General features: G+C 34.0%; 1 protein-coding gene across 1 annotated transcript in view; it reads left to right on the top strand.

The window, feature by feature from the left end:
* The window catches only part of LOC145291189 (putative sodium-coupled neutral amino acid transporter 11), a 252,395-nt gene that overhangs the window by 172,281 nt on the left and 52,874 nt on the right, over positions 1-27,240 (top strand). The window contains exons 4-5 of the mRNA XM_080136768.1: positions 8,085-8,143; positions 8,999-9,074. Of these exons, the coding sequence (XP_079992894.1) occupies positions 8,085-8,143; positions 8,999-9,074 (135 nt within the window). The remainder of the gene's footprint in view (positions 1-8,084; positions 8,144-8,998; positions 9,075-27,240) is intronic.

Raw genomic sequence — 27,240 nt, 5'->3', positions numbered from 1 at the left:
TTTAGCATTACTACTAGCAGTGTTAGATTTTGTTTTAAACAAAATCAAATAAAACAGACAATTGGAACCATCGTTTTTGGCATCAAAAAATAGGCACAAAATTATCCGATACCGATTCCAATACCCAAAAAGGTTCTGATTTTTCTTGGAATCAGCAATAAAAAAAAAAAACAGAACTTTTTGGGTTATCGAAATTGGAATCAGAAACGTGTGTCTATTTTCTAATGTCAAAAATGGTTCTTTTAATTTCCTTTTTTTTTTTTTTTGTTCTTATTTAAAACTTGATTTTTTTCATGGCTTGTATTAATGATGAAATGATAAATATTTGTTGAGTTTAAACTATCTGTAAAACTAAAATCTATAGATTATCCTCAACAGCTGTATTTTTACGTTTGCAAAAATATATGCACGTATTACATGAGTTTTGCAGTAATTCACCCCCACCTTTACCACCCGTAATAAAAAACAACTAAGAATCGGAATTAGAATTGGTAATTGTATAAAAAAAGTAGAAAGAATTGGGAAAAGTATTGGCATTGTCCCATCATTAAATAAATAAATAAATAAATAAAAACTATATTAAAGTGTACATTAAATATATTAAGCTCCTCTTAACAGTGCTGAGCTTTCTCTATCTTAATAAAGTGGTTTGTTAAGATATATTCTTTGATAGCTGCATTATATATATATATATATATATATATATATATATATATATATATATATGTAGTAAAGCAATCATTTTTTCAAATTTTTGTGGTTTATATCACTTTTTCTAGTATATTAATATTAAATTTTGATTTGTCATTTTTTTTTTGTATGTGTAGCATTGCTCGGTGTTATTAACAACAAAAAAAGTATTCTGATTAAATTTGTTTCAAAAAATAATTTTTCCTCTTTGGAAAATTTTTAAAATAGACACATTCTACAATAATAAACTAGATAGCAACTGCCATGGCAGCAAACATGAGAGAAAATAAGTTTTTGATTCTTCTCCTTTTCTTTCTCTCATGTTTTTTTTTTTTTTTTGCTGCTTGAAAAAGATATATATATCTATATAATTAAAAAACTCAAATGACCTTGTAACGGGTGCTGTAATCCAACATCCGGTTTACGACTTCTGGTTGTGCATGCGTACATAAACAAATAATCAATGTGACAATAAAACGTTTTTAGCGTCCCAATTGTTTTTGGTTTTTTTTCGCGTTTAAATCATCCAAATAAACAATTGTTAAGACTTTCTACATTTTTTTTACATCGTTCATTTCCGTATTACGTTTAAGTTATTTTAATTTTCTTACAAATAAATCTACTTTAACCCATTGGCAACCATATGAACATTTTAGAACGGCGATTTACCCACAGCCTTCTTTTTTTTTTTTTAATGTATTCTCCATTTTTTAATACCCCTTTTTTAAAAACATTCATACATTTTCTTCTACACTACCAACATAAATAAATAACCCCCGAAAATATGTTTTTTAGTTTGCGTTACAAATAAATAATCAACATAACATTAAACCTCATTGTTTTACTGTGTACGTTTTCAGCATCCCAATTGAAGGGGGGGTCACATTTAAATTAAAAGATATATCAAAATTTGAATTTAACTTTAAGTATTATGGTATCTGTTCAATACACATTTATCTATAAGTATGGCAAACCACTTATAATTCAATGGCTGTAAGTTGGGTTTTTTTTTTTCAAAAATAAACAATTATAAACAGAACGACTAATAGAAATCTATCTATATATTTTTTTCATTTTAATATACTTTCATAGAAATGTTTGTTATGTCACAAAAAACTTTTCTGTAGGTCACAAGTGTCACGCTCATAAATTAATTCCATAGCTTATATAACATACTGACCCAACGGGTCACGGGCAGTCTAGTATATATATATATATATATATATATATATATATATATATATATGAACAAATGATTAATAAAACATGTTAAAAGACATCTTGAAAAAGAGTTAAAAACATATTTAATTTTAAAAAAGGAAACACAAGATAAGTGGATAGTCCTTAATCCGCGGAGTTTGGAAGAAATACTCTCCTTCTCATCAGAGGGCAGGAATTAGCAAAATGCAGGATCGGATTTTGCATATAAAAGTATTTAATGAAACTACAAGTAAGTCACAGATCTTACTTGGTTAAAAAAAAGGGTGAGGTAAGGGGAACAGGAGGCAAAAGAAAAATAAAAATAAAAAGATTTCACATGAATGGACAGTCCGGTGAAGGGTAAAAATCCAAAAATGGTAAAATCCAAAACGGTAGAATTTAAAATTTCAATCTAATAGGTAAATTCCAAATGGTCCAAAATAATCCAAAAGGCAGAGTTCCTTGGAAAAAGCGCAAATGGAATGAATTCCAAATCATTAAAAGAAAAGTACTGGAGAGAATATTTAAAAACACGTCTGTCAAGGCTGGATGAATCAAAAAAATTAAGGTTTAAAAAAAAAAAAAAAAAAAAAAAAAAAAACACTCGAAAAGCGGTGAAGGTTTAAATTTGAAAAGCAAGGTCAAACTGACCCAGACAAGAAGCACGAAAATTAGCGTTAATAATTAGGTCAGCTTAGATATGCACGTGAAAGTCCCAGAATTAAATTAAGAAAACTGATCAGAACAAATAAATGGCTAAGTTTATGAAATGGGGCTTCTGTTATATATATAAATATATATATATATATATATATATATGTTTTTATTTGTTTTTGTTAGCGATACTCATTGAACGAATTCAATTATTTATACAAAAGTGCATTTTTTACCTAAATGCGAGTTGGGAATAATTTTCCATATATATATACGTGTGTGTGTGTGTGTGTGTGTGTGTGTGTGTGTGATTAGCAGGGATATCCAGCATTGTCCGGGTCCACAAATAATAGATAGAAGAAATGAAGTTCTGTTTAGACATACCTGCTATATTAAGGATATTGAGCACTTTTTTCATTACTATATATCAATTCCATTGTGGGCAACATCGATATCCCCACTCCTATCTATGGGTCAATCACTTACCGCACCATTCAGAGAGACAGAGTCTGTCAGTTCAAGCTTCAACCAGAGCATATTTATGTTTATTCTAATTTTGTCATGAAATAAAATTGGACATTTTTTGTTTCTATGTAAATCAGGATCCTGGGTGACACCAGGTAGCTCTGCCGGTTGAACATAAAATCAATTGAATTGTTTCCACCAAGAAAGCTTTCTATTTTTTCTAGATTAAAAAAAAATATCAATAATATGTGTGCTTATCTAGTCATGGTTGACGGAATGAGAATGTGTTTTATGCTTTTGTGGATGTTTTTTTTTTTTTACAAAGAGTCACCACTTATAAAGGCCTGAAGCTATCAAGAACAAAAGATGATTATTGCAAAGACAGGAAATGCTAATTAGTCTTAATCTTGAAAAGATCAAGGCTATAAGTAGGAGGAAAACAGTCAGCAGGAAAAGAGTTCCACAAGCTTGTAGGTCTTGAAAAAAAATACTGAAATAGGAAGCTGTTTACAATGAGATATCAAAACAGTGAATTGATGAAGACCACTAGATCAATAAGTAAAACGAGCTGTAACAAAGGAAGCAGGGAATCGATCAGACAAAACACTTGCCATAATCGTATATTCATCTTGTCTGATTCACAGTATAAAAAAGGGGAGGTGAGAGGAAAGGAGCAAAAAGAACAAGAATATGCTATCCTTCCCAACAAGTGTTTTATGACTTTGCTGATGTTATTTTTTTTACAAGGAGTCACCACTTATCAAGGCCTGAAGGCCATTTGAGGTTAAGGGTGATCACTGAGATAACACAAAATAGAGTTCTCTACCCCTGATGTACGTTTGTCTGCACTTGCTATGCATTCTCCAAATAAAGGGGAGGAGGAGAAGGAGGGAAAGAGAGAGACAGAAGAGGACAGAGAGAATGAAAGAAATACATTCGGTTGCTAAATAAACAATAGTCATGAGAAATTAGCGAATGGGAATTTGTGAAGTGATAATCTTAAATTAAACTGAAGAGAAAAGGAGTCATAGAATGTTGTCACAATGGAAAAAGTGGAAATATGACGACGTTGAGAAAGAGAACAAGCGCGAACACGCAGTGATGAAGAAAATATTAGGTTGACAAATACTTAAGACTAGCAGATGTTTTCCAAAATTTCAATGATCAGTTCATTAGTTGAGCAGCGAATCCTGTATTAGGTTGAGAAGAAAGTTCTTGTGAAATTTTAAATTTTGATTTGAAACTTTACTTTATCTATAATTTTAAAGAGTATTTTTCGCTCTATCTAATGGTTTAAATTACAATCGTTTTAAACAATTGTGTCTTCTTTTCAGAATGTTGAATACAAGATGGAAAAAAAGCAAATTCACACAATTTTCTTATTTCGATTCAAGCTCGGCTGAAAAGCTGAAACGGCTTGCAATATCAATGAAGCGTTTGGCTTAGGAACCACTACTGAATGCACAGCACAATGGTGGTTTAAGAAATTTCTTAGCGGCGACAGGAGTCTCGAAGATGATGAGCATAGTGGTCAGTCATCGAATGTTGACAACAATCAATTAAGAGCCTCGAAGCCAATTCACGCACAACTGTTCGAGAACTTGCTACTGAATTAGGTATAAGGTATACAACGATTTCCAACCACTTGAGAGAGATTGGAAAAACAAAAAACTTGATAAATGTTTACCTCATGAATTGAACGACAATCAAAAGAAACGCTGTTATGAAGTGTCATCTTCCTTTCTTTTATGCAACAAGAATTACCCGTTTCTCGATTTGTGACTTATGATGAAACGTGAATTCTTTATGACAACTGGCAATGCTCAGCTCAGTGGTTTCACACCGATGAAGCTCCACGACACTTCCCAAAGCCAGAGTTGCACCAAAAGAAGGTCATGCTGATTGTTTGGTGGTTTGTGATTGGTCTCATTCGTTACAGTTTTTTTAATGCAGATGAAACCATTACAGTGGAGAAATACTGTCAACAAACGGATGAAATGCATCAGAAACTTTGACAACAACACCCAACATTAGTCAACAGAAAAAGCCCAATTCCCCTCCACAACAATGCCCAACTGCACACTACTAAACCGACCCTGCAGAAGTTGAATGAATTGGACTACAAAACTCTGCCTCATCCACCATACTCTCCAGACTTCTCACCTACCGACTACCACTTTTTCAAGCATCTCGACAACTTTCTGCATGAATAATGCTTCAAAAACCTAAGCGATATCAAAAACGTCTTTAGCGACTTCATTGCCACCAGAACGCAAGATTTTTTCATTACTGGCGTAAATACATTTGTTTTTGCGTTGGCAAAAGTGTATTGATTCGGATAGTGCTTATTTTGATCAATAAATTTTTATTTTAGCCAAGATATATTCATCTGAATTTAAAAGTTAAAAACAGCAAGAACTTTCTTGTCAATCTAATATATTATATATTGCTAAATAAATAAAACGCACCTGGAAGGAGACGTGGCTATGTATGTATTCCGCTATTCCAGCAGCATTAACCCTAAATTCACAAGTGGTTTCCAGTCGCATGTATATCCCCATCAGATGTTAGGATTTTGTAGGGACGTCCTACATATAGTGCCTGGTATTCCCAAGCAGTTTCCCATCTGGTGCTGACCAGGTTGCTTAACTATAGTGATCTAATGCAAACTGGTGTCAACATGATTATTGAAGCGGCGTGGCTACATGAAGTTGCCTAGGAAACGTGTTCGAAAGGGTGGGGCCATATTGGTGACATGATATGCTATATATGTAGTTTGATTATTGATTTGGCAGACAGCACTATTGTGTCCTGTCAATTCTTATTTGTGCACTTTAAACCTCTACAATCCTCACGTGAACAATAAAGATATATTTATTCATATATTTATTACATACTCACACATGGAATTATTATATCTGTTTTATAATAGCTGTCTACATGAGTGATATTTCAGCAAAACAAGGATGCATTTAAGAAGTAGTACAAGCCTCACCTTGTACAATGTGCCGTCCATTTCGGGAAAGTGATAAAGAAAAAGAAAATGTCCACTCCTGCTATTTATGGACTAGTGGTCACGTGAGGTAACGAGATTTGGGGGAAATATGCAAATGAGATACAGTTGATTTTTCAAATAAAAAGCCTGTGTGACACGGAGAGAGTGTGTGTCTCTTTGGCAGAAGTGAGTTCTGACAGATGGGTTTTGATACCAAGAATTGCAAAAAGGGGAACATAACGGTTGGGAATTCTTTCTTTGGACTTTACTTTCTAATAATACCAACATATTTAACTGCAACCTGTACAAGCGAAAGAATTACTAATTGTAGAAAAAACAAACATTGTACATCCTTAAAATTTCAGCAATGGAAGGGAGATAATCCCCTGCCTTTATTAGAGTTACTTCCCCTTTGTCAACCATTTTTTTTTTTTTTCACAAATTCGAAACAATAACCATAAAATACAGACTAATTCACAGAAATACGAAAATATCTACAGAGTTAGTACCTTTTCTCTTTTCTTTTCCAAACAACAACCAACATGCCTGAGGATGGTCGAAAGACAATCCGATCGAAACGTTGCACAAAAAACACTCAAGATGAGAATAATAGTCTGATCAATAAAAGTTCTTTACATTAATGCGGATAAAACAAAGTTTATGACTTTCAATACAGTGGAGGGGATCAAAGCTCTAGATAAAACAACACTGAAAGAAGTCACCGAGTTTACATACCTGGACAGCAACATAGGTTCCACGGATATCAAAATTCACATCTCAAAAGCATGGGCTGCCTTGGATATGGACTTCAAGGCTAACTGATAAACTGAAAAGGTAGTTCTTCATAGCAGTGGTGGAGTCTGTCCTTGTTTACGGTGCTACAAGCTCGATACCCACCAAAAGATTGGAAAGAAAACTACACGTACACCCATATGCTATAAACAGTGTTAAATATATCTTGGCAAGATCATCCTATGAAGCAGCAACTTTATGCCAACCTACCTGACCTGCCATATCTACTAACATCAAGCAGCAACATTTACAATTTGCCGGTCACTGTCAGAGGAACAAGCAAGAGTTGGTGAGAAATGTATTTTTGTGGACTCCACGGCACAGGCGCATGACCATAAGACGACCTAGATTCATGTATATTCAGGAAATTGCACATGTGCTCCTGAAGATCTGAGGCAGCTGATGGGACAGGGAATTCTTGAGAAAGAGAGTCATGTTGGTCCGAGCAAGTAACCCCACCAGATAGATAAATAGATTCTGATAACAAATCTTACAACAAGTACAAAATGACCCTGCTGAAAAGGCTAGCTGTTTCAGAGTCTCATCTAAACTGTGACTTGAAACATGATCTGGCAAAATACGAAAACCATATCAAATGGAAACGTGTTCATCCAACGAGAAAAAAGAGAACAAGCTTCGCTTTTGAATCTCACATATATGACATGAGACTTTCTTTTCTAATTGAATATTCGGACTACTATGCTCACTTTGAGTGTTATTTTCACAACGTTTCGGCTGATGTAATCTCCAACCTTCTTCAGATGTATCTTGTTAAACTTGGGAATCTTTCTGTCAAACTCTGGAATCTGCACAGAATTCCAAACAAGTTATCTATTATTCTAATTAATTTGCAAGTGTATACTTAGTACTTTATCCATTGCGCCATGGTCCACAAGGGGTGTAGCATAATGAATAAAGTACTAGGTAAAATTCAGTTCTAACTGAAAATTTTCTAGAGGTTGAAGGTTCACTACTGAAGGTGGTCAATACTAGGAATATAATTATGAATTACTTGAAACTTCTAGCCGGTCATGGCTGATGGAATGCAAGTATGCCACCCTTATGGATTAAACAAAGGGTTCTATTCGAAATTTCATGCAGATTCTTGAGGTCAAAAGTTCAACAAAAATATTCTAATGCCTAGTATAATTGAGGGGAGATAACTTGAAGGTGGCTTAAAGGAAATAATTCCTGAATTTATTTAGCTGATGCTATTATATTTTCATTTTTGATATTGAGATTTTTAGTTCATTTTTTTTTTCTTCTCACTTTTTATTTTTTATTTTAGATTATGGCATTCTGCTTCTTATCGATGGTGGAAAACTGTCAGGTGGCTCCACCTATCAGGTATGTTTGCTGTGCTTTTTTAAAATCTTTTCTTTGGATTATGTTTTCAATTTTAACAGCGATTTTCCAGCAATCTTTTCAAACTAGACGAAAACACAAGAAAAAATTTGGTTATCCTGCTGCAACTAGTTTGCAACAACAGTTTGTGTGTAGAACACCATCAATTTGTTTCATTACACTGTACATTTACACTTTTTTTAATTATATTATAGTTTGCTTGAATTTATATTATGGCTTCACAGGGAAATTCAACCAGCAACCATGGTGTTAAAGACAAATACTAGTTTGTTTCCATCAGGATTTCCTGTTGATGGCTGGCCTGGCATGTGTGGCTATGTTGTGTGGTTGACTAAGCATGGATATTAATGACTGAACTTCAGTAGATACATTGTGTTTTTAATGAATACATTTTAATAGAAACATTGTCTTTTAAAGGACAAGGTTGTGTTTTGATGGATATATTTCAGTGAACAATTTGGCCTTTAGCAAGCTTATATTTTAATGAATATATTTTAATAGATACATTGTATTTCAATAACAAGCTTGTGTTTTAATGAATATATTTTAATGGATAAATTGTGTTTTAATTGACAAGCTGGTATTTTAATGAATAATGTGTTTTAATGGACAAACTAGTGTCACAATGGATGTGTTTTAATGGACAAGGTCGTATTTTAATGGATATATTTTGATGGATACATTGTGTTTTAATTGATAATCTTGTGTTTCAATGGATATATTTTAATGGACATTCTTGTGTTTGAATCGATATATTTTAATGGATACATTGTGTTTTAATAGACAAGCTTGTCTTATTAATGGATTAATCTAAATATATTTCTGTTTACATTGCAGGATGTGGTTCAGGCTTCATTTGGGCGACCAGGATTCTACATTTTGACTCTCTTACAATTTCTTTTCCCTTTTATATGTAAGTTATTTTGTCTTTGTGTTTAATTCTAGTAAATGCGATTTTCAATTTTTAGAAAATTACAACTTCAAATTTATGTAGCAAATCTAGAGAAAGCAATTCTTCAATCCTCACATTTTATCATGTAGTGTCTTGTGTTATCTCCTATATAATAAAATGACTGCAGAAATTCATCTCTGGACCAAAGTGTCGTAGGTTTGTAACAACAGATGCCACATACAAATTCAATACATCTAGCTTAATAGCCACTATCTTATGTAGCAATTGAACACCATTTTAGACACATTCAGTCGTGATATTAAAATGCTACATTGCATCCAACGAGCAACACCATCACAATTGCAACAATTTTAGAGGAAGGAGTTTCTATTTTTCTCCCTAAATATTTAGTCCTACCACTGCTACCAATTGTCACCGGAACGAATCTACATTTTCTACAAATGCTGTGATTGCACCAACCGTAACTAGCTCATAAATTCACAGACCTAGCATGATCTTTCCATTTTCCGATTCATAAATAATAAAGGCTCATAGATACATAGACATAACATAATTTTCCCAATTTCCAATCAGAAATAAGAAAGGCTCCCTCGCCAAATTCTGTCCATTCTGATTGACTGAACTCTGAAAATTCTCATTCTTGAATTCGATTCTTCCTTTTATAAATGAACAGTTACTAAACTTAAAATATGGTGTCACTAAGAGACATTATTTGGATCATCGATGGGTCTGATACAAAAAAAAACACAAATAAACAATACAAAATGCAACTTCTCTGGATAAAAATAAATATATATACATTTACAGTATATATACATTTTTTATATATTGTATTTCTATTTTTTCCCGTTAGTTTGTTTTGAGATTCTTAGCTGTTGGAATGTTTAACCTTCATATATGCATGTGTTTGTGTGCGTGTGTGTGTGTGTGTGTGTGTGTGTGTGTGTGTGTGTGTGTGTGTGTGTGTGTGTGTGTGTGTGTGTGTGTGTGTGTGTGTTCGGTTGACCATGCATTTGAAAACAAAAACACAACTTTTTTTGCTAAACACATTGCAAAAAAATTAATTGGCCCAATTTCTGTTTCATAAATAATAAAGACTCCCTCACCAAATTTAGTCCATTCTGATTGGCTAAGCTCTGAAAATTCTCATATTCCTGAATTCGATTCTTCCCTTTATAAATGAACGGTTACTAATCTTAAAATATGGTATCATTAAGAGACATTATTTAGTCTGTCAATGTGTCTGATATAAAACCACAACTTCTGTCATTAAAAAAATTGCAAAAAAAAATAAATAAATAAATGTAAATAAATAATACAAAAATACAAAATGCAATTTCTCTGGATAAAAATAAATATATATAGATATTCAGTACATTTACAGTATATATACATTTTTTATATATTGTAATTTCTATTTTTTCCCCATTAGTTTGTTTTCATATTCATAGCTGTTGAAATGCTTTGCCATTCATGCCTGCACGTGTGTGTGTGTGTGTGTGTGTTCGGTTGAGCACGTGTTTGAAAAAATACAACTTCTGTTTTTAAACATATTGCAAATAAATAATACATGTAAATAAACAATAAACTTGTCTGGAGAAAAATAAATAAAAACTTTTATTTACTGTATTTCTATTTTTCCCCGTTACTTTGTTTTCAGATTTTTAGCTGTCGGAATGCTTTACACTTTATGCATGCATGTATTTGCGTGCACATGTTCAGTTGACCATGCATTTGAGACAAAAACATAACTTTTCTTGTTAAATACATTACAAAAGAATTACTAAATGTAAATAAACAATGCAAAATGCAACTTGTCTTGAGAAAAAAACAAATACATATATATATATACATATTTAGTCAATTGAAAGTATTTTACAAAATTTTTTGTCTTTCTATTTTTTTCCTGTTATTTTGCTTTGTCTGCTATTTTGCTCAGCTTCATCCGGCTCATAAAAAATTGTGATTTTTTCATTATTGTAGCAAAATCTGACAGCACAAAAATTGATTTTTATTTACAAACACAATTGTAACTACTTGCATTTTTTGTCAATTTCAACAATAACCAATGTTATTGTTGTCTGTACAAATAATTAACAAGAACACGAAAGTAAAGGTATACAATAATATATTAGGAAGAAAAGTTATATGCATATTTACATGTCTTCAGATATACTTCAGTTGAATATATTCCAGCAGGTGGTGTGTTGCATGTCTTACTGGAGGCAGCATAGGCGTGTTGCCTATTTGGCGGTCGTTGCCGAACTCCCCCAGTATTGGTGATTGATACCATTATATATCTCACTCACCCACCTATGTTAATTAGTGGGCGTCTCCGCAACAGTTATCTATCTAATTGTCACATCACAATTAGTTAAGTCCTCCATGAATCAACAAAAAAAATTATTGTGTCTATGTTTGTCTTGTTATGTGACATTTGCATCATTTTGCGTGATTTTCGTTATTTTCATTACTGCAGTTTATTAAATCCTATTGGTTTAGCTTGAACATCAATATTGCTATTTTTGCATTTCGCTACAATAACAAACAAACAACAAAATTATATTTGAAAGTAATATTTTTTCTCAAAAAAAAAAAACATGTGCGAAAATGAAGATATTTATTTGATTAAATAAAAAAAAACATTTTGCCAAAACTATTTCCTTTTTTAAAACTTATCCTACAACATTTTTAAAGTCTTTTCTCATTTCTATCTTCCTTTGTTGGTTTATTCTTTAAACAGTTTTCTTTTCATTTTTTTTCACCGATTTATTATTGATAAAACGCTATACCTTCATACAAAAATAAAATCAGCTAAAATTTTTATTTTACAAGATTTTTCAGGTGCGTGCTCACATACATGCCCATAGTAAAATTAAACCCTCATGTTTTTCCCTCTGTCAATTTAAGGTATCCACAAGTATTGAGAACATACACATCAGAAAAATACATTTCACCTTTTTTTGTTTTTTGTTTGTTTTCTATTTATACAAACTGAGTCACAGCAATGCGTGGCCGGGTACAACTAGTCACTAATATAATTATGTCTCTAATTCAGTGTGCACACACACACACACACACACACACACACACACATATATATTTATATATATAAAAGGCACTTTGTCTGGGAGGGGAGCTCCCTATGGACTCCAAAATGGCTCGGTAAATTTTTATGACCTTTCACACAAATGAACTATAAGTGTCTGGGAGTGTTCTTAGATAAGTTTTGTATCGGAATACCTATGATAAGTATCAATAATCAAAAAATCCCATTAAAGAAGAAACAGTCTGATTTTAACCAAAGTTAACACTTTTATACAGCTTAACATCGCAAATGCATTTTAGAAGTTTCATCAACATACCAGCAGAAGGGCATATAGAATTTGCAATAAGTTCTTTAATAAAACAGGGGCGTGTTCAAAATGAATATTCCTGTTTAGAGCAGAATCGAACCATGATAATTGAGTTTTGCATTTTAAACTTTAATTCAAACCATTATATGAAAATAATTTTATAAAATCAACAATAGGTTCTCTACAGTGCAATGTATTGTGGACTAAGTCGCTGCAGGGAAGCATGTTAAACTTCCTTTCAGTGCTTGGCAGTAGGTTTCCTACTAGCACTCAATCAATATATATACTAGCTACATATACCTGGCATTGCCAGGTTAAAGGGTTTAGTCACATACTATTTGAGATACGCCAAATATCTGCGCTTGTTATGATATACCCGAAAGTATGTTGGATTTATGGAAGCATAAAACACATCTATATTAATTTATGAAAATCAAATGGGAAATAACTCTCATTGCTTAAAGAGGGAATATCTCTTCTAGCTTAAATAGATAAAGTTTACTTCTGTTTTTAAATGCAACTGATGTTGGCTAATAATAATTGAAAATAAAATAAATTAAAAAATAAATCAACTTTAAATAATATTTCTAAATAAAACAATTAAAAAAATTCTATTACTAATAACTATTAATAATATGAAGTTAATTATTAAAATAGATTTTCTTTAATGTAATATGCAAATGAGGTTACTTCTTGAATGCAGATTTCCTTGAATAAATAGTACATATCATGCTGGAATAAGTGTTTAAACATCCGTTTATAGTGTGAAAATTAATTTGCGAAACAGTATACCTTTTCTATATATTAATTAAACAGGAATATGACTATACTATAATATATATATATATATATTATAATATATATATATTATAATATATATAGATTATAATATATATATATATATTATAATATATATATATTATAATATATATATATTATAATATATATATATTATAATATATATATATATTATAATATATATATATATTATAATATATATATATTATAATATATATATATTATAATATATATATATTATAATATATATATTATAATATATATATATATATTATAATATATATATATATTATAATATATATATATATTATAATATATATATATATATTATAATATATATATATATTATAATATATATATATATTATAATATATATATATATTATAATATATATATATATTATAATATATATATTATAATATATATATATATATATTATAATATATATATTATAATATATATATATTATAATATATATATATTATAATATATATATATTATAATATATATATATTATAATATATATATATATATTATAATATATATATATATATTATAATATATATATATATATATATTATAATATATATATATATTATAATATATATATATTATAATATATATATTATAATATATATATATTATAATATATATATATTATAATATATATATATATATTATAATATATATATATTATAATATATATATTATAATATATATATATATATTATAATATATATATATTATAATATATATATATATATTATATATATATATATTATAATATATATAAATATATTATAATATATATATTATATATATATATATATTATAATATATATAAATATATTATAATATATATAAATATATTATAACTAGCAAAGATACCCGTGCTTCGCACGGAGCTTTGTTGCGCACTCGGGTACCAAAATCTGTGGGCACCTTTCCAGTAAGTTGATGTTGTAAGAGCAAAGATTGCATAAGGTGATTAACATTTTAACTACCTCTTGTAGTGACTGAAATTCAATCAGGAACTTCACAAAACATTTTCATCATAAAGGAAGGTTACTTGATGTTACATAGTAAATTTTTCATTGAAGTCATTTTCAACTCTTGCTTAAATTTTATCTTGCACATTCAATACTAAAAACTTACCACAATCAGATCATGTCAGTTTTTCCTCATATCCATTTCTCGAACTTTTCACTAAAGAGCCTCAGGGTAAACTACATTTCTGCTGCTTTGATTTGGAGCCAGAATGTAGAGTTTTTCTGAACTTCCTGTCCGGCTGATGGAGACGTAGAACATACCGTGACTGAAGCAGTCTGATGTCAAGTCTACGCCAATGGTGTTAAATGTCTGACCTTGACTTTTGTTTATGCTCATTGCAAAACACACCTTCACAGGAAATTGGAGTCTCCGGAATTTAAATGGAAGTACTGAGTCCGATGGAACTAAGGGGATCCTTGGCAGTAGAACGGTTTCGCCTTTGTAGGGACCACAGGAAATGGTGGCCTCAAGTACATTGGTGTGCAATCTGGTGATAACACATCTGGTTCCGTTTGTTGTTTTTGGCGGTTCCAAGGATCGAAGAATCATGATTGGCGATCCAATTTTGAGATTTAAAATGTGTGGAGGCATTCCAGATATCTCCAAAGAGTTTAAAAACTCCACAGGGTAGTGAACAGCTTCATATTCATTAGTAGCTGAATCAACTGACTTGTATTGCTTTGTGTCTCCTGGAAATTCATCCATTATTGAATTGTTCAAATGATTCACATTGCTGTTTAATGGCGAAATAATAGCCCTCTCAGCAAGCCAATCCGGTGATTTTCCATTGTTTTGCAGGTCTGGGTACACTTTGTCTTTCAGTTGCTTCTGATTACCGACACATTTACCAAGCGCAGTTGGAATCTTAATTGTGTCAGGTGAAGAAGTGATAGGAAACTGACCATTACCGATTTGGAGAAGCAATTTTGAGAAGTCTGCTGCAGCTGTGTTATCAGAGATATAGGCTCTCATATTAGTAGTCAGTCTCTTCACTATAACGTGCCTCCAGAGATAGGATTGTTTCAAACTTGCATTGACAATGTTAGCCCTTGTGCCATTTTTAACCACTGGGAGGATTTGACGGAAATCACCGCAAAATAAGGTTGGAATGCCACCCATGGGATTCTTGTTTCCTGTGATGTCTTGCAGTGTTCGGTCAATTGCTTCATAAGCACTCTTGTGCGTCATTGGGGCTTCATCTACAATGATTGCAGAGGTGTCTCTAATTACATTTGCCAAGGCTGAGTTACCAGTAATTTTGCAAACTGGCTGATCCATTCGATGAGTATCCAAGGGTACTTTAAAAGTGCTGTGAAGAGTGCGGCCACCTTGTAGTAGAGTAGCAGCAATGCCACTGAATGCTTTTGCAAGCACAATCTTTCTCATGGATCTAATCTTTGCAAGGATCAAATTGATTACAAAAGTCTTGCCCGTACCACCTGGAGCATCAAGAAACATCATGTTTTTGTTCATTTCACCTTGTGCTTCCAACATTGCCATGAATGAATTGTAAACTTCTCTTTGAGAATCGGTCAGTTTTTCTTGCATATTTTCTGCTTGTAGGGAAGTTCTTCAAGATTATAAGTAACTTCACGTTGATACTCTCTCGCGAGTCTTTCATCTCTCCCTTGCATTGGTGCAGGTAATCCATAGCTTGCCAATGGTTGACCGCACATAAGGAGAACTTTTTCTTCAATTAGACAAAGAGTTTTATTGTAGATGTCCTCATTAAAATCTGCTTCTGGATTGTTAACTTCTTGCCTGTATCTGTGAAGAATGTCTTCAGATATTACATCACGAAAAGCCATCCAGATCTCAAGAGGATTTCTTGGCTCACAGGCTGTTAAAATTATCACAAATAGGCTTCGCAAATTTGAAGGTGATTGAGTGGCACTTGCCTCTCCTACTGCTTGATGCAAGTGATGGTCATTTTCTAGAAGGCCTCGAGCAAGGCACGCTGCTCTGTATGTTTCAAACACCTGACCATTGTATGCTCGCAAATTTTGAAATGAAGTTGGACCAGCAACCTCATTGAGCAACAGGTGTAAGAAATAACACTCCCCTGCTTTTGGACTAATCGTGTAGATTCTCCCAATGCATGGTGCCTTCCATACATCATCATTTTCAGTACCTTCAACTTGTACCCCACGCATTTTTCTCATCCATTTCTTTGTCGATTTGTTCCAAGTGTAAAACTCAGGGACTTCTACGTATTTGAGACCCCTTGCAAAGTCATCCTTATGGCAGAGTTGAAAAAATGCTGTCAAAGTTGTGGCAGGCGGTGGACCTTGGGCTCGTTCCAGAGCAGTATCAGCTGAGAACATGACACGCTGCCCATTTTCAAGATGAACAGAAAGTTGTACAATTGGGGGGAAATGTTCATGGATGGGATGTTCCAATATCCTCCAGGCTGCCTCTGAACTGCCGACAGACCTTGCATTCTGGAACTGCTGGATCTCATCCACAATGTGACTTTGTACTTGGCCTTGTTGGTTAGCTGCTCCATCAGTTCTTTGTAGTTCAAACACTGCTTGATCACATCCTTTATTCACGTATTTGAGGACATATTTGATGCTTTGGATCGAGCTGCAAATTTCTACGTTAATGTGAGCGTTGAACTGCTGAAGGAGGACCTTGTTGTACGGAACAATCCACTGGTTTGTTATTTCTTGATTAACATACCGACCATTTCTCTTCATCCTTATTGTACCAGTCTGGCCTCCATCTTCTGGTTTTCTTCGCCTGTACTTGGGGTAAGAGTCTTGGCCTTGCTCGGTACACTGAAGAAATTCTTTTGGGTATTTTTTGGAACATTTGTTGTCAATCATACATGGACAATTTGGATTAAATGGTCCACAAGGTCCATGCACCATATGTGCCATCACTTTAGCATGAAGATCAGGATCTTCCTCTTTGTCAGGGATCTCTGCAGATATGCAGAGATCCATTTTTTCTGGTAGAAGTTTGTCCTCTGGGGCCTGCCAGGTGAGGATGTGTGCATGCGGCAGTCCTCTTTTTTGATATTCAATACTGTACAGGAAAGCCCTCAACCTGCCAAATCCTCCCTTTTTAATAAATTCAAGTAACTTTTTTAGCTTCTGCCTGAAAACCCTGGCAACAATATCTGGACGATCCTGAGGGTCTTGCCCTTGAAGACAATTTTCTGTAATTTCTGTCCACTTTGGATTTGTTGTGAACGTGATGAAGAGGTCGGCTCGGCCCATTCGCCGAACATATGCCATGGCATCACTTTGACGCTCAAACATGTATCGAGGGCCTCCTGTATAAGTTGCCGGAAGTACAACTCGTTGACCAAACTGTTCTGGATTCCCATCCTCCCTAAGAATTGAATCTCTCAAGTTGCTATAATTGTCAGCTCTCAGGGTCTGTTGCTCACGCCTCAGGAACTGTAAACATTCTGTTTCAATCTTGCAGTACACATCCACCAGCCATTGTTGAAATAGCCTTCGGTACCAGAGAAAATAGTTTCCAGGCCGAGTCATTAAATGGTACGAATAAAATTGCTGTTGGGTAACTTTTCGCCCATTGGATGCCTTCATGTAGATGTTGTAAGATGGAGAACCATAGGGGTACATTAACGGGTACATTAAAGTATCATAGAGGGGATGTAGTTCGGAGATCCATTTTAATGTATCATTTCTAAAACGCAAGACAATATCCCGGTTAGCTGTTGGTTCATTCTCCATTAATATTCCAATCTCATACGTTGTTGTTGGAGCATTGAATCGCCGTGGATGCTCTTCTTGCGGCCTTTGGTCTTCCCTTATGACAACTTTATGTTCTACCAAGTGTTCTTCTTCAATCCTCTCCTTTGTTGTTTTCAGCTGACAAATAAAGCTGTTGTTCTCATGTAAAAATTCAGTCAGACTTTGGAGAATGTCTCTATTGAGTCTACTGTCACGTCCCCGATTATGTAGTTCCTCTTCCAGACTATCCAAGAAGTAGACTTGAATAAACTTTGCTGTTTCATCTTCAGGTGGTAAAAGACTCCCAATCTGGTGGCAAACCTGGCCTCGAATTCTAAAAGAAGGATTCCACCCATGTACTGCCGCAATTTTGTGACCAAATGATGTCATTGCAAAACAATTGTTATAACTGCGTAGATTTTGCAGAAAATCTTTAGAGATGGGACCATTGCCGGAGAGCAAATCTTGAAGCAACTGAGGCAGTGGTGGAAAGCTATCAAGCACAACTTTGCCAGAAGAACAACAACAACCAGGGGTTTCTCCTTTAAATTTTACAGCTGAGCAATGTTGACATACTTTGTCCATTTTTCCTATATCAGCTGTAGTGAGAGAGTCATTTTTGTTGTAGAGTAATCCTTTTCTATTGCAGTGTTCTATTTCATGGTGTCTCAAAGCAGTCATTCGTTGTCTAGCTGCCTCGTTTTCTGTCAATTGCTGGGGCAAAGTCATACTCTCTCTCCATGCAGCCTCTCGTTGTTGCCCTTGGTATAGGCGAAAGCTTCGTTGGGTTTCCGATTCATTCTGATGTCGTTGAGCCACTCTCAACTCACCTTGTGTACGTTTACTTACCTCATATAATTCATTCGATCGTAATATTGCTTCTCTTTCCAGTGCATATCTTTGCCTTTCTTGAATTTTATCGTGATGAATTTAACCGCCTTACAGCATGTCTAGTTCTGTCAGCTTCACGTTGGGTTTCTCTTTCCAAATCTGACAGTCTTGCTCTCCTTTCTCTTTGACGTATCCTGTTAAGTTCTAGACGTCTTTCTCTATCTGAATTGTTTTCATTGGAGCGAATTGCAGCAACTCTTAGTCTATTAGCTTCCAATCTTTCCATTCTTTCTTCCTCACTTTCGTTTCTACTTCGTTTGGGTGGCATAATTTCGGTTTTAAACGGAATTGTTTAACGATATTAATGATTGTAAATTAATTAAGCGTAAAGGAAATGTATACTAACTGAAATGGACGAACTATAAATAATATTTCTGAATAGTACAATTATAAACAATTATATTGTACCTATTTACTATGCCTCCCCACGGGACAGAGTTAGACACCAGGGTCGTTTTTTAACGTGGAGAAAAGGTACAAAAATAAAAATTGTCTCCTGGTGCTACCAGATCAGGCTGTCTACTGACTTCCTGAGATGAAACGCACCTACATAGATGTCTTTGTTTTTTTATTCCCTTTTGCAAAACTTAGTCATGTTCTGCGAAAACAAAAACAAAAACAACATTCTCCTCCCCCTCCCCTCCCTCGTTTTCTTTTTCCTTCACCTCCTCACCTTTTTTTTTTTTTTTTTTTTTTTTTTTTTTTTTTTTTTTTTGCCTAGTTGGTAGGGCGATAGAACATACCAACTGCCCCCCTGCAGAGGGTAAAAATCCTTCAATGGGACCACCAGTTGACCGTTGGTGGCAACCCGTAATGCATTAAGAACGGGATCCTGGTGGTTGAGTGGAACATGCCTAGGAAATAATAACATGATACTACAACACACCACTTTGGCCCTTACTAGGCTAGACGGGAGGTTGGATAGGCCCGATCCAATCAATCGGTTGGTCATGACAAGCACTAATTCAGACAATCCAAACAAAAACACACTAACACTCAACATAAACAATAAACTGAATTAATAAGCGATGGCTGAAGGGTCAATCAAGCTGGGAAAAAGGTAACCATCAGGAATAATAAAAATACAGGGAAATCCCATACTTGGGTGGGCATAACCATATATTGTGAATGCTTGGAAACCTCCCCATGTTTGAGTATACCAGCTATGTAGCCCTGGAGAACCGAGGCGAATGGGATTTACCCCCTCATAGTTCTTCCCCATAAGGGGCTCCGAGGAGGGTGGGGAGCATGGCTGATGAATTTTTCAAAAATTATTATGAATACCAAAAAATCCAAGAGACCACACACAGAAATTGACTCTGACAGCGACAATGAAGATACAAACTTTCCAAGATTCATCGTGCTAGAAGCAACGTCTAATATACCGTTAACTAAAATGTCACCCTTCATTATCCAAAAGGTAATATCAAGCAAAATAACACCTAAAAATGTCAAAAAATTAAGGAATGGTACCATATTGGTAGAAGTACTAAATAAAAAACAGGCCAAAACTCTACTTCAACTACAAAAATTGCATGAAACAAACATCAAAGCTTATCCACACCAAACACTAAACTACTCCAAAGGAGTCATAAAAAACCAGGAAATCTCCGTCTGCACAACAGAAGAAATCAAAACAGAACTAAAAAACCAAGGGGTCACAGATGTAAAAAGAATCACATTTAAAAAAAAAGGAGAGGTAATATATACAAACACTTATATATTAACATTCAATTATCCTCAAATACCAGAGACCATCAATATAGGTTATGAAAGAACGAAAATAGAACAATACATCCCAAAACCTTTACAATGCTACAACTGCCAAAAGTTTGGACATAATAAAGACCAATGTCTAAGATTCTTCACATGTGGAAACTGCAGTGAAAAAAACCCAGACCACGATGAAGAAGACTGTCCAAATAAAACCAAATGCACAAACTGTCAAGAAGAGCACCACTCTCACTCAAAACAGTGCAAAATATATAATCAAGAGAAGGAAATAATAACAATCAAATATCAAAAAAATATAACCTTCCAAGAAGCCCGCAAAGAAGTCACAAATCGCACCAAAAACTCATATGCCACAATAACCCAACAAGCAAACAAAATGTACAACTACAATGAACTAAACCTTGCTCCAGAAATTGCAAACCTAGCAAAAGAACTAAAGAACATACTTGAAGAATTAAAATCTTTTTTATCAGAACTGAAAATAAACTCCAACAGCCAAATAAAAGTCAGAAACGAACAACCCAGTATAAAAGAAAACGAAACAAAGGAAATCAGAAAAACTTCCATCAATATTGAGGAATCAATCCCTAAAGAAATGAAACCTCCTCAATTATCAAAACGTGAAAGATCCAAGTCACAAACAAGGACAAAAACAGATGTTAAAAATAAACACACAACAACAGAAAAAATGGAAATAGAACAGAACAACAAAAAAACTACCCCCCAAAAACAAAATGACAAACAAAAAACAGAATTAGTATTAATTGAAAATGAAAATAAATTTGAACTAGTTGAAACTGATAGCCAAAAAAGACAGTCAAGACAAAGTAAATCTAAAAGTCCCAGACCAAAACCCAAAAAAAGCCTCTCACCAGAAACAAGAAACAGACCATCCACTTCCAAAAGAAACACCCAAACTAACATCGAAACTATGGACGTAGACATAAACACCAACAGTCCAAAACCAAAAGAAAATATAAACCATGACTAACAAAATCCTACAGTGGAACATAAGAGGATTAAAAATTAATATCGAAGAAATGCAAATACTTATCAAATCCTTATGTCCTGCAATAATTTGCCTACAGGAAACACACTTAAAAGAAAATGACAAAATTAACATAAAACACTACTCAATATACAACCACATAAACAAATTATCATGCAAAGCCACCGGTGGATCATCAATACTGATAAACGAAAACATTCCACACAGCAAAGTGAACTTAAAAACAAATATGCAAGCTGTTGCAATAACTGCAACACTACACAAAACAATAACCCTATGCTCACTCTATATACCACCAAATGAAACAATAAACGAAACTGAATTAAACAATATAATCAAACAACTACCTAAACCTTTTCTACTGTTGGGAGACTTCAATAGTCATAATATATGGTGGGGCAGTAAAAAAAACAACAAAAGAGGCCAAACCATAGAAAAAATAATTAACCAAAACGATCTATGCCTACTCAACAACAAAGAGAATACATATATGCACCCACCAACGGGAACCCTATCAGCAATCGATATAACACTATGTGACCCAACTATATACATGGATTATAGCTGGAGAACACATAAGGATGCATGCGGAAGTGACCACTTCCCAATCATAATAGAAAACGAGAATCCCAAGCCAGAAGACAAAACACCCCGCTGGAATTTACAAAAGGCAAATTGGGAAAATTTCCAAAATACATGTCAATACAGATTAATACCTGAAGCGAATCCTGACTTAGAACACATCACATATTTCAGCAACACCCTACTCACAATAGCCGAGGAGAACATACCAAAAAGTTCCACTACTACAAAATATAACAAACCCTGGTACAATAAAGAATGCAAAGAAGCTATAAGAGCCAGACGTGCAAACCTAAGGAAATTTAAAAACAGTCCAACGAAAGAAAATTTGGACACCTATAAAAACAGCAAAGCCAAAGCACGGAAAACTATCAAAGAATCAAAACGGAACTCGTGGAAAGATTATGTAACAAAAATTAATCAAAACACAAAACCCAAAAAAGTATGGGAGATGGTCAGAAAAATAGCAGGAAAAAATACAAAGAACCCTATTAAACACCTTATATGCGACAACACAAAGATTACCGACAAACAAAATATCGCAAATAAATTAGCAGAACAATTCTCAATGAACTCATCATCAAAAAACCAAAATAAAAAATTCCAAGCTATAAAGAAAAATGAAGAAAAAATAAAAATAAACTTCAAATCAAAAAATGAAGAAAACTACAATCAATTATTCAACAGTGCAGAACTAGAGGAGGCAATAAACAAATCTCCCGATACAGCAGTCGGCCCCGACGAGATCCATTATCAATTCCTCAAAAAACTACCAAAACCATCACTGGACTACTTATTACAAATTTACAATGAGATATGGATAACTAACAACATTCCAAAAAACTGGAAGCAGGCAACAGTAATCCCAATACCCAAACCAAAAAAAGACCATACAAACCCAACAAACTACCGACCCATTGCACTAACTAGTTGTTTGTGCAAAACTTTTGAAAGAATGATTAACGAAAGATTAAATTGGTACTTGGAAAGCAAAAATCTAATTACAGAAAGCCAGTCGGGTTTCAGGAAAAATAGAAGCCCCACCGATCACTTAATAAAACTGGAAACACGCATAAGAGAAGCATTTGCAAAAAAAGAACATCTAATAGCAATTTTTTTTGACATGCAAAAGGCGTATGACACCGCTTGGAAATACGGAATCCAAAAAGACCTGTATGAACTAGGACTTAGGGGTAGAATGCCAGAAATTATCAGAAATTTCTTAACAAATAGAAACTTCCAAGTACGGATGGACAACACTTATTCAGTCCAAAAAGATCAAGAAATGGGGGTCCCCCAAGGCAGTATCCTGTCTGTCACCCTCTTCAACATTAAAATAAACAATATCATAAAAAACATAGACCCAGGAATTGAAAATGCCCTATACGTGGACGACCTACTTATATACTACCAATCTAAATATATACAAACAGCCGAACGCAAACTACAACTCTGTCTGAATAAAATAAACAAATGGGCCATAGAAAATGGATTTACATTCTCAGAGGAAAAAACTAAATGCATCCACTTTTGCAAATTACGAAAATTCCACCACGACCCCAACCTGAAACTGGATAACAAGAACATCCCACTTACCGACCAACATAAATATTTAGGTATTATATTTGATAAAAAATTGAACTTTATACCGCATATAAAATATTTAAAAGCAAAATGCCAAAAGACAATGCAATTGATCAAAGTCCTAGCACACACCGATTGGGGTGCAGACAAAGTCACATTATTAAAATTATACCAAACTCTAATCAGATCTAAAATGGACTATGGATGCTTCATCTATGGAGCAGCAAGGAAGTCCTACATAAAAGAACTAAATACAATCCACCATCAAGGATTAAGATTAGCCTTGGGAGCATTTAGAACCTCTCCAGTAGAAAGCCTCTATATAGAGGCCCACGAGCCTCCACTGATTCTAAGACGACAGAAGTTAGCGCTACAATATTACCTAAAGCTGGTATCAAGTCCAACAAATCCTGCATATCAATGTACCCTTCACCCACAATACACACATCTCTTCAACAAGAAAGAAGATATCAAGCCCTACAGCCTCCGGATAAAAAACCTTCTCACAGAAGCCCAAATGGACATTACAAAAATACATAAATATAACAAATCAAAAACTCCACCCTGGATGATCAAACAACCACACATAATATTAAAATTAAATAAATATCCCAAAACGAAAACCCACCCATCAACCTTCCATGAAGAACTACTTATCATCCAGAATACATACAAAGAATATACACAAATTTACACTGACGGATCAAAAGATGGAGATAAAGTAGGATGCGCAGCCATCCACAAAAAAATAAAACTAAAGAAAAGGCTCCCAAACGAATCTTCTATTTTCAGCGCAGAAGCAACAGCCATAGATTTGGCACTGAATATAATAACCAATGATGACCATCAAAAATATATCATATTTACTGACTCACTTTCAATACTCATATCTCTAAAAGAAAAAAAAATGACAAACCCACTTATTACAAAATTGCTAAACAAAATAGATGCCATAACCATGAAAAAAAACATTATCTTTTGCTGGATACCAAGCCATATCGGCATATACATGAATGAACAAGCAGATAAGGCAGCAAAGGAAACTCTGCAACAAAACCACATAAGTGGAAAAATCCCCTATACAGACCTAAAGACTAAAATAAACACATTTTTGAAGAGAAAATGGCAAGAAAACTGGAGCTCATGCACCAAAAACAAACTATTCCAAATAACACCAAATATTGGAACGAGAGACACCAAAAAGTTAACAAGAAAGGAAGAGGTAGTAATGACCAGACTGCGAATAGGTCACACTCACATCACCCACTCACATCTACTAAAAGGGGAGGAGACACCAAACTGTATAACGTGTCAAGAACCCTACACAATACACCATATACTGACAAACTGCATTGACCTTGAACAAATCCGAACAAAGTATTACCAAGAAAAAAATCTGAAAACAATATTAAACAAGATTGATTCCCAAAAAATTATCAATTTTCTGAAAGAAACTAAAATATACTCAAAAATATAAGGAAAGACCCCCCCCCACAAAAAAAAAAAAAAACCTTAAGAAGAACAAACCAATATTTAACACAACATAACGAACCTTTCGGCATTAAATGACCCCAAAGTGGTTGATATGCCGTAAAACAAAACAAACAAACAAACAAACAAAAATTGTCTCAGTCGTGAAGGATTTCTCCTCCACCGAAAGAGAACAAGAAAATGAAGTGCAGCATCTGAAGAACAGATGGTATTTATTTGCTCCCCCACTGAGCAAATTAGGCACAAGGCCGTTTTTAATGTGAGGTAAAAACCAGCTCCCCTAAAAGTAGGCAAAAAGGGGGCACTCTGGTTACCAAAAATAATAATTGTCCCAGTATAGAGGGTTTCCCCTCCATTGACTGGTACAAATTATCTTCAGTGCAGCATCTGAAGAACAGATGGTATTTATTTGCTCCCCCACTGAGCAAATTAGGCACAAGGCCGATTTTTAATGTGAGGAGTGAAGGGAGGGGGAAGGGGACCAGCTCCCGAGAGGTGGGAAATGGGAGCTGGTTAAAGGTCAGGCATGTGGGGCTGCCCCCACATCTGGTCTTTGCCAGTCATAGCTAGTCCTAGCTAGTCAAAGCTTGCAGCATCTGCCGGAACAGATGGTATTTATTTGCTCCCCCACAGAGCAAATTAGGCACAAGGCCGTTTTTAATGTGAGGTAAAAACCAGCTCCCCTAAAAGTAGGCAAAAAGGGGGCACTCTGGTTACCAAAAATAATAATTGTCCCAGTATAGAGGGTTTCCCCTCCATTGACTGGTACAAATTATCTTAAGTGCAGCATCTGCCGGAACAGATGGTATTTATTTGCTCCCCCACCGAGCAAATTAGGCACAAGGCCGATTTTTAATGTGAGGAGTGAAGGGAGGGGGAAGGGAAAAAGGGGACCAGCTCCCGAGAGGTGGGAAATGGGAGCTGGTTAATGGTCAGGCATGTGGGGTTGCCCCCACATCCGGTCTTTGCTAGTCATAGCTTGCAGTATCTGCCGGAACAGATACTACACTTTGATCTTGACCAAAAGGAATGAATAAAAGCGACCTACGTGTGACTCATTACTTCCGGGTGTAAACGTCACAGTCTAAAAGTAATAATTAAAAAAAAAGTAAATGTAAAATAAATGTAATACCAACTTAGGTTAACTAAGTAAACAGTACAATTAAAACAGTTCTATTAAAACAAATAATTACTAAGATCTAGGTAATTGTTAGTCTCATTGTTATGGTTTTAAAGAAAAAAATGTGTAAAAAAAAGTTCTGCTTTTGTGAGTACGTGTATTTCTTTTAAATTACATAACCTTTTTATTTTATTATTTATATCTCTTTTAAATTTATATATTTTGTTAGTAAACTGGAAGAAATTCAGTTGAATAAAACCTTGTTCGTGTTCTTTACGTTAAACTCATATTTTTATAAAAGGTTCATCCGGTTTAAAGAAAGCACTAAGTTTAAATAAGACTGGAAATAACTAATTCAATATATAAATAGAAAAATGAAATAAATATAAGCTTTAAGTCTTAAGATAGTAATAATCAAAATGTAATAAATTATTTGTAGTTCAAATCTATGATAAACAGGCTTTCGAAATAGGCTCGACCAGAAAGATTAAATTGGAACGAAATTATAATCTCCGTGCCATTTTCAAAACAACCCCACAAAAGTAACGATATCCTGCAGTTGGTTAAATGACAATGTTGGTTGTAAGAAAAATGTAAAAGAAAATGCGCTTATCTGTTTATTTTGACCTGTTTTATTTAATTAAAAAAAAATTGGCTATAACTGGAAGAGAGCGTTATGTTTTGGGGGTTGTTTAAAAAATAGAATGGAAATAAAGTTAGTTCCGTTTTAATTGTGTTTAATTGCGGCAAGCGCTAACAAAATCGAAAAATCACTGTTTACATTCGAAATGTTAACTTTTATAGGTTTACAGGTTTGCTGACAAGGCTGGGGGTGTTTAATACA

Source organism: Euprymna scolopes, chromosome 12, assembly GCF_053919585.1.
Source record: "Euprymna scolopes isolate OS-2025 chromosome 12, ASM5391958v1, whole genome shotgun sequence".
Classification (NCBI taxonomy): domain Eukaryota; kingdom Metazoa; phylum Mollusca; class Cephalopoda; order Sepiida; family Sepiolidae; genus Euprymna; species Euprymna scolopes.
This window is presented reverse-complemented; position numbering and strand designations above follow the sequence as displayed.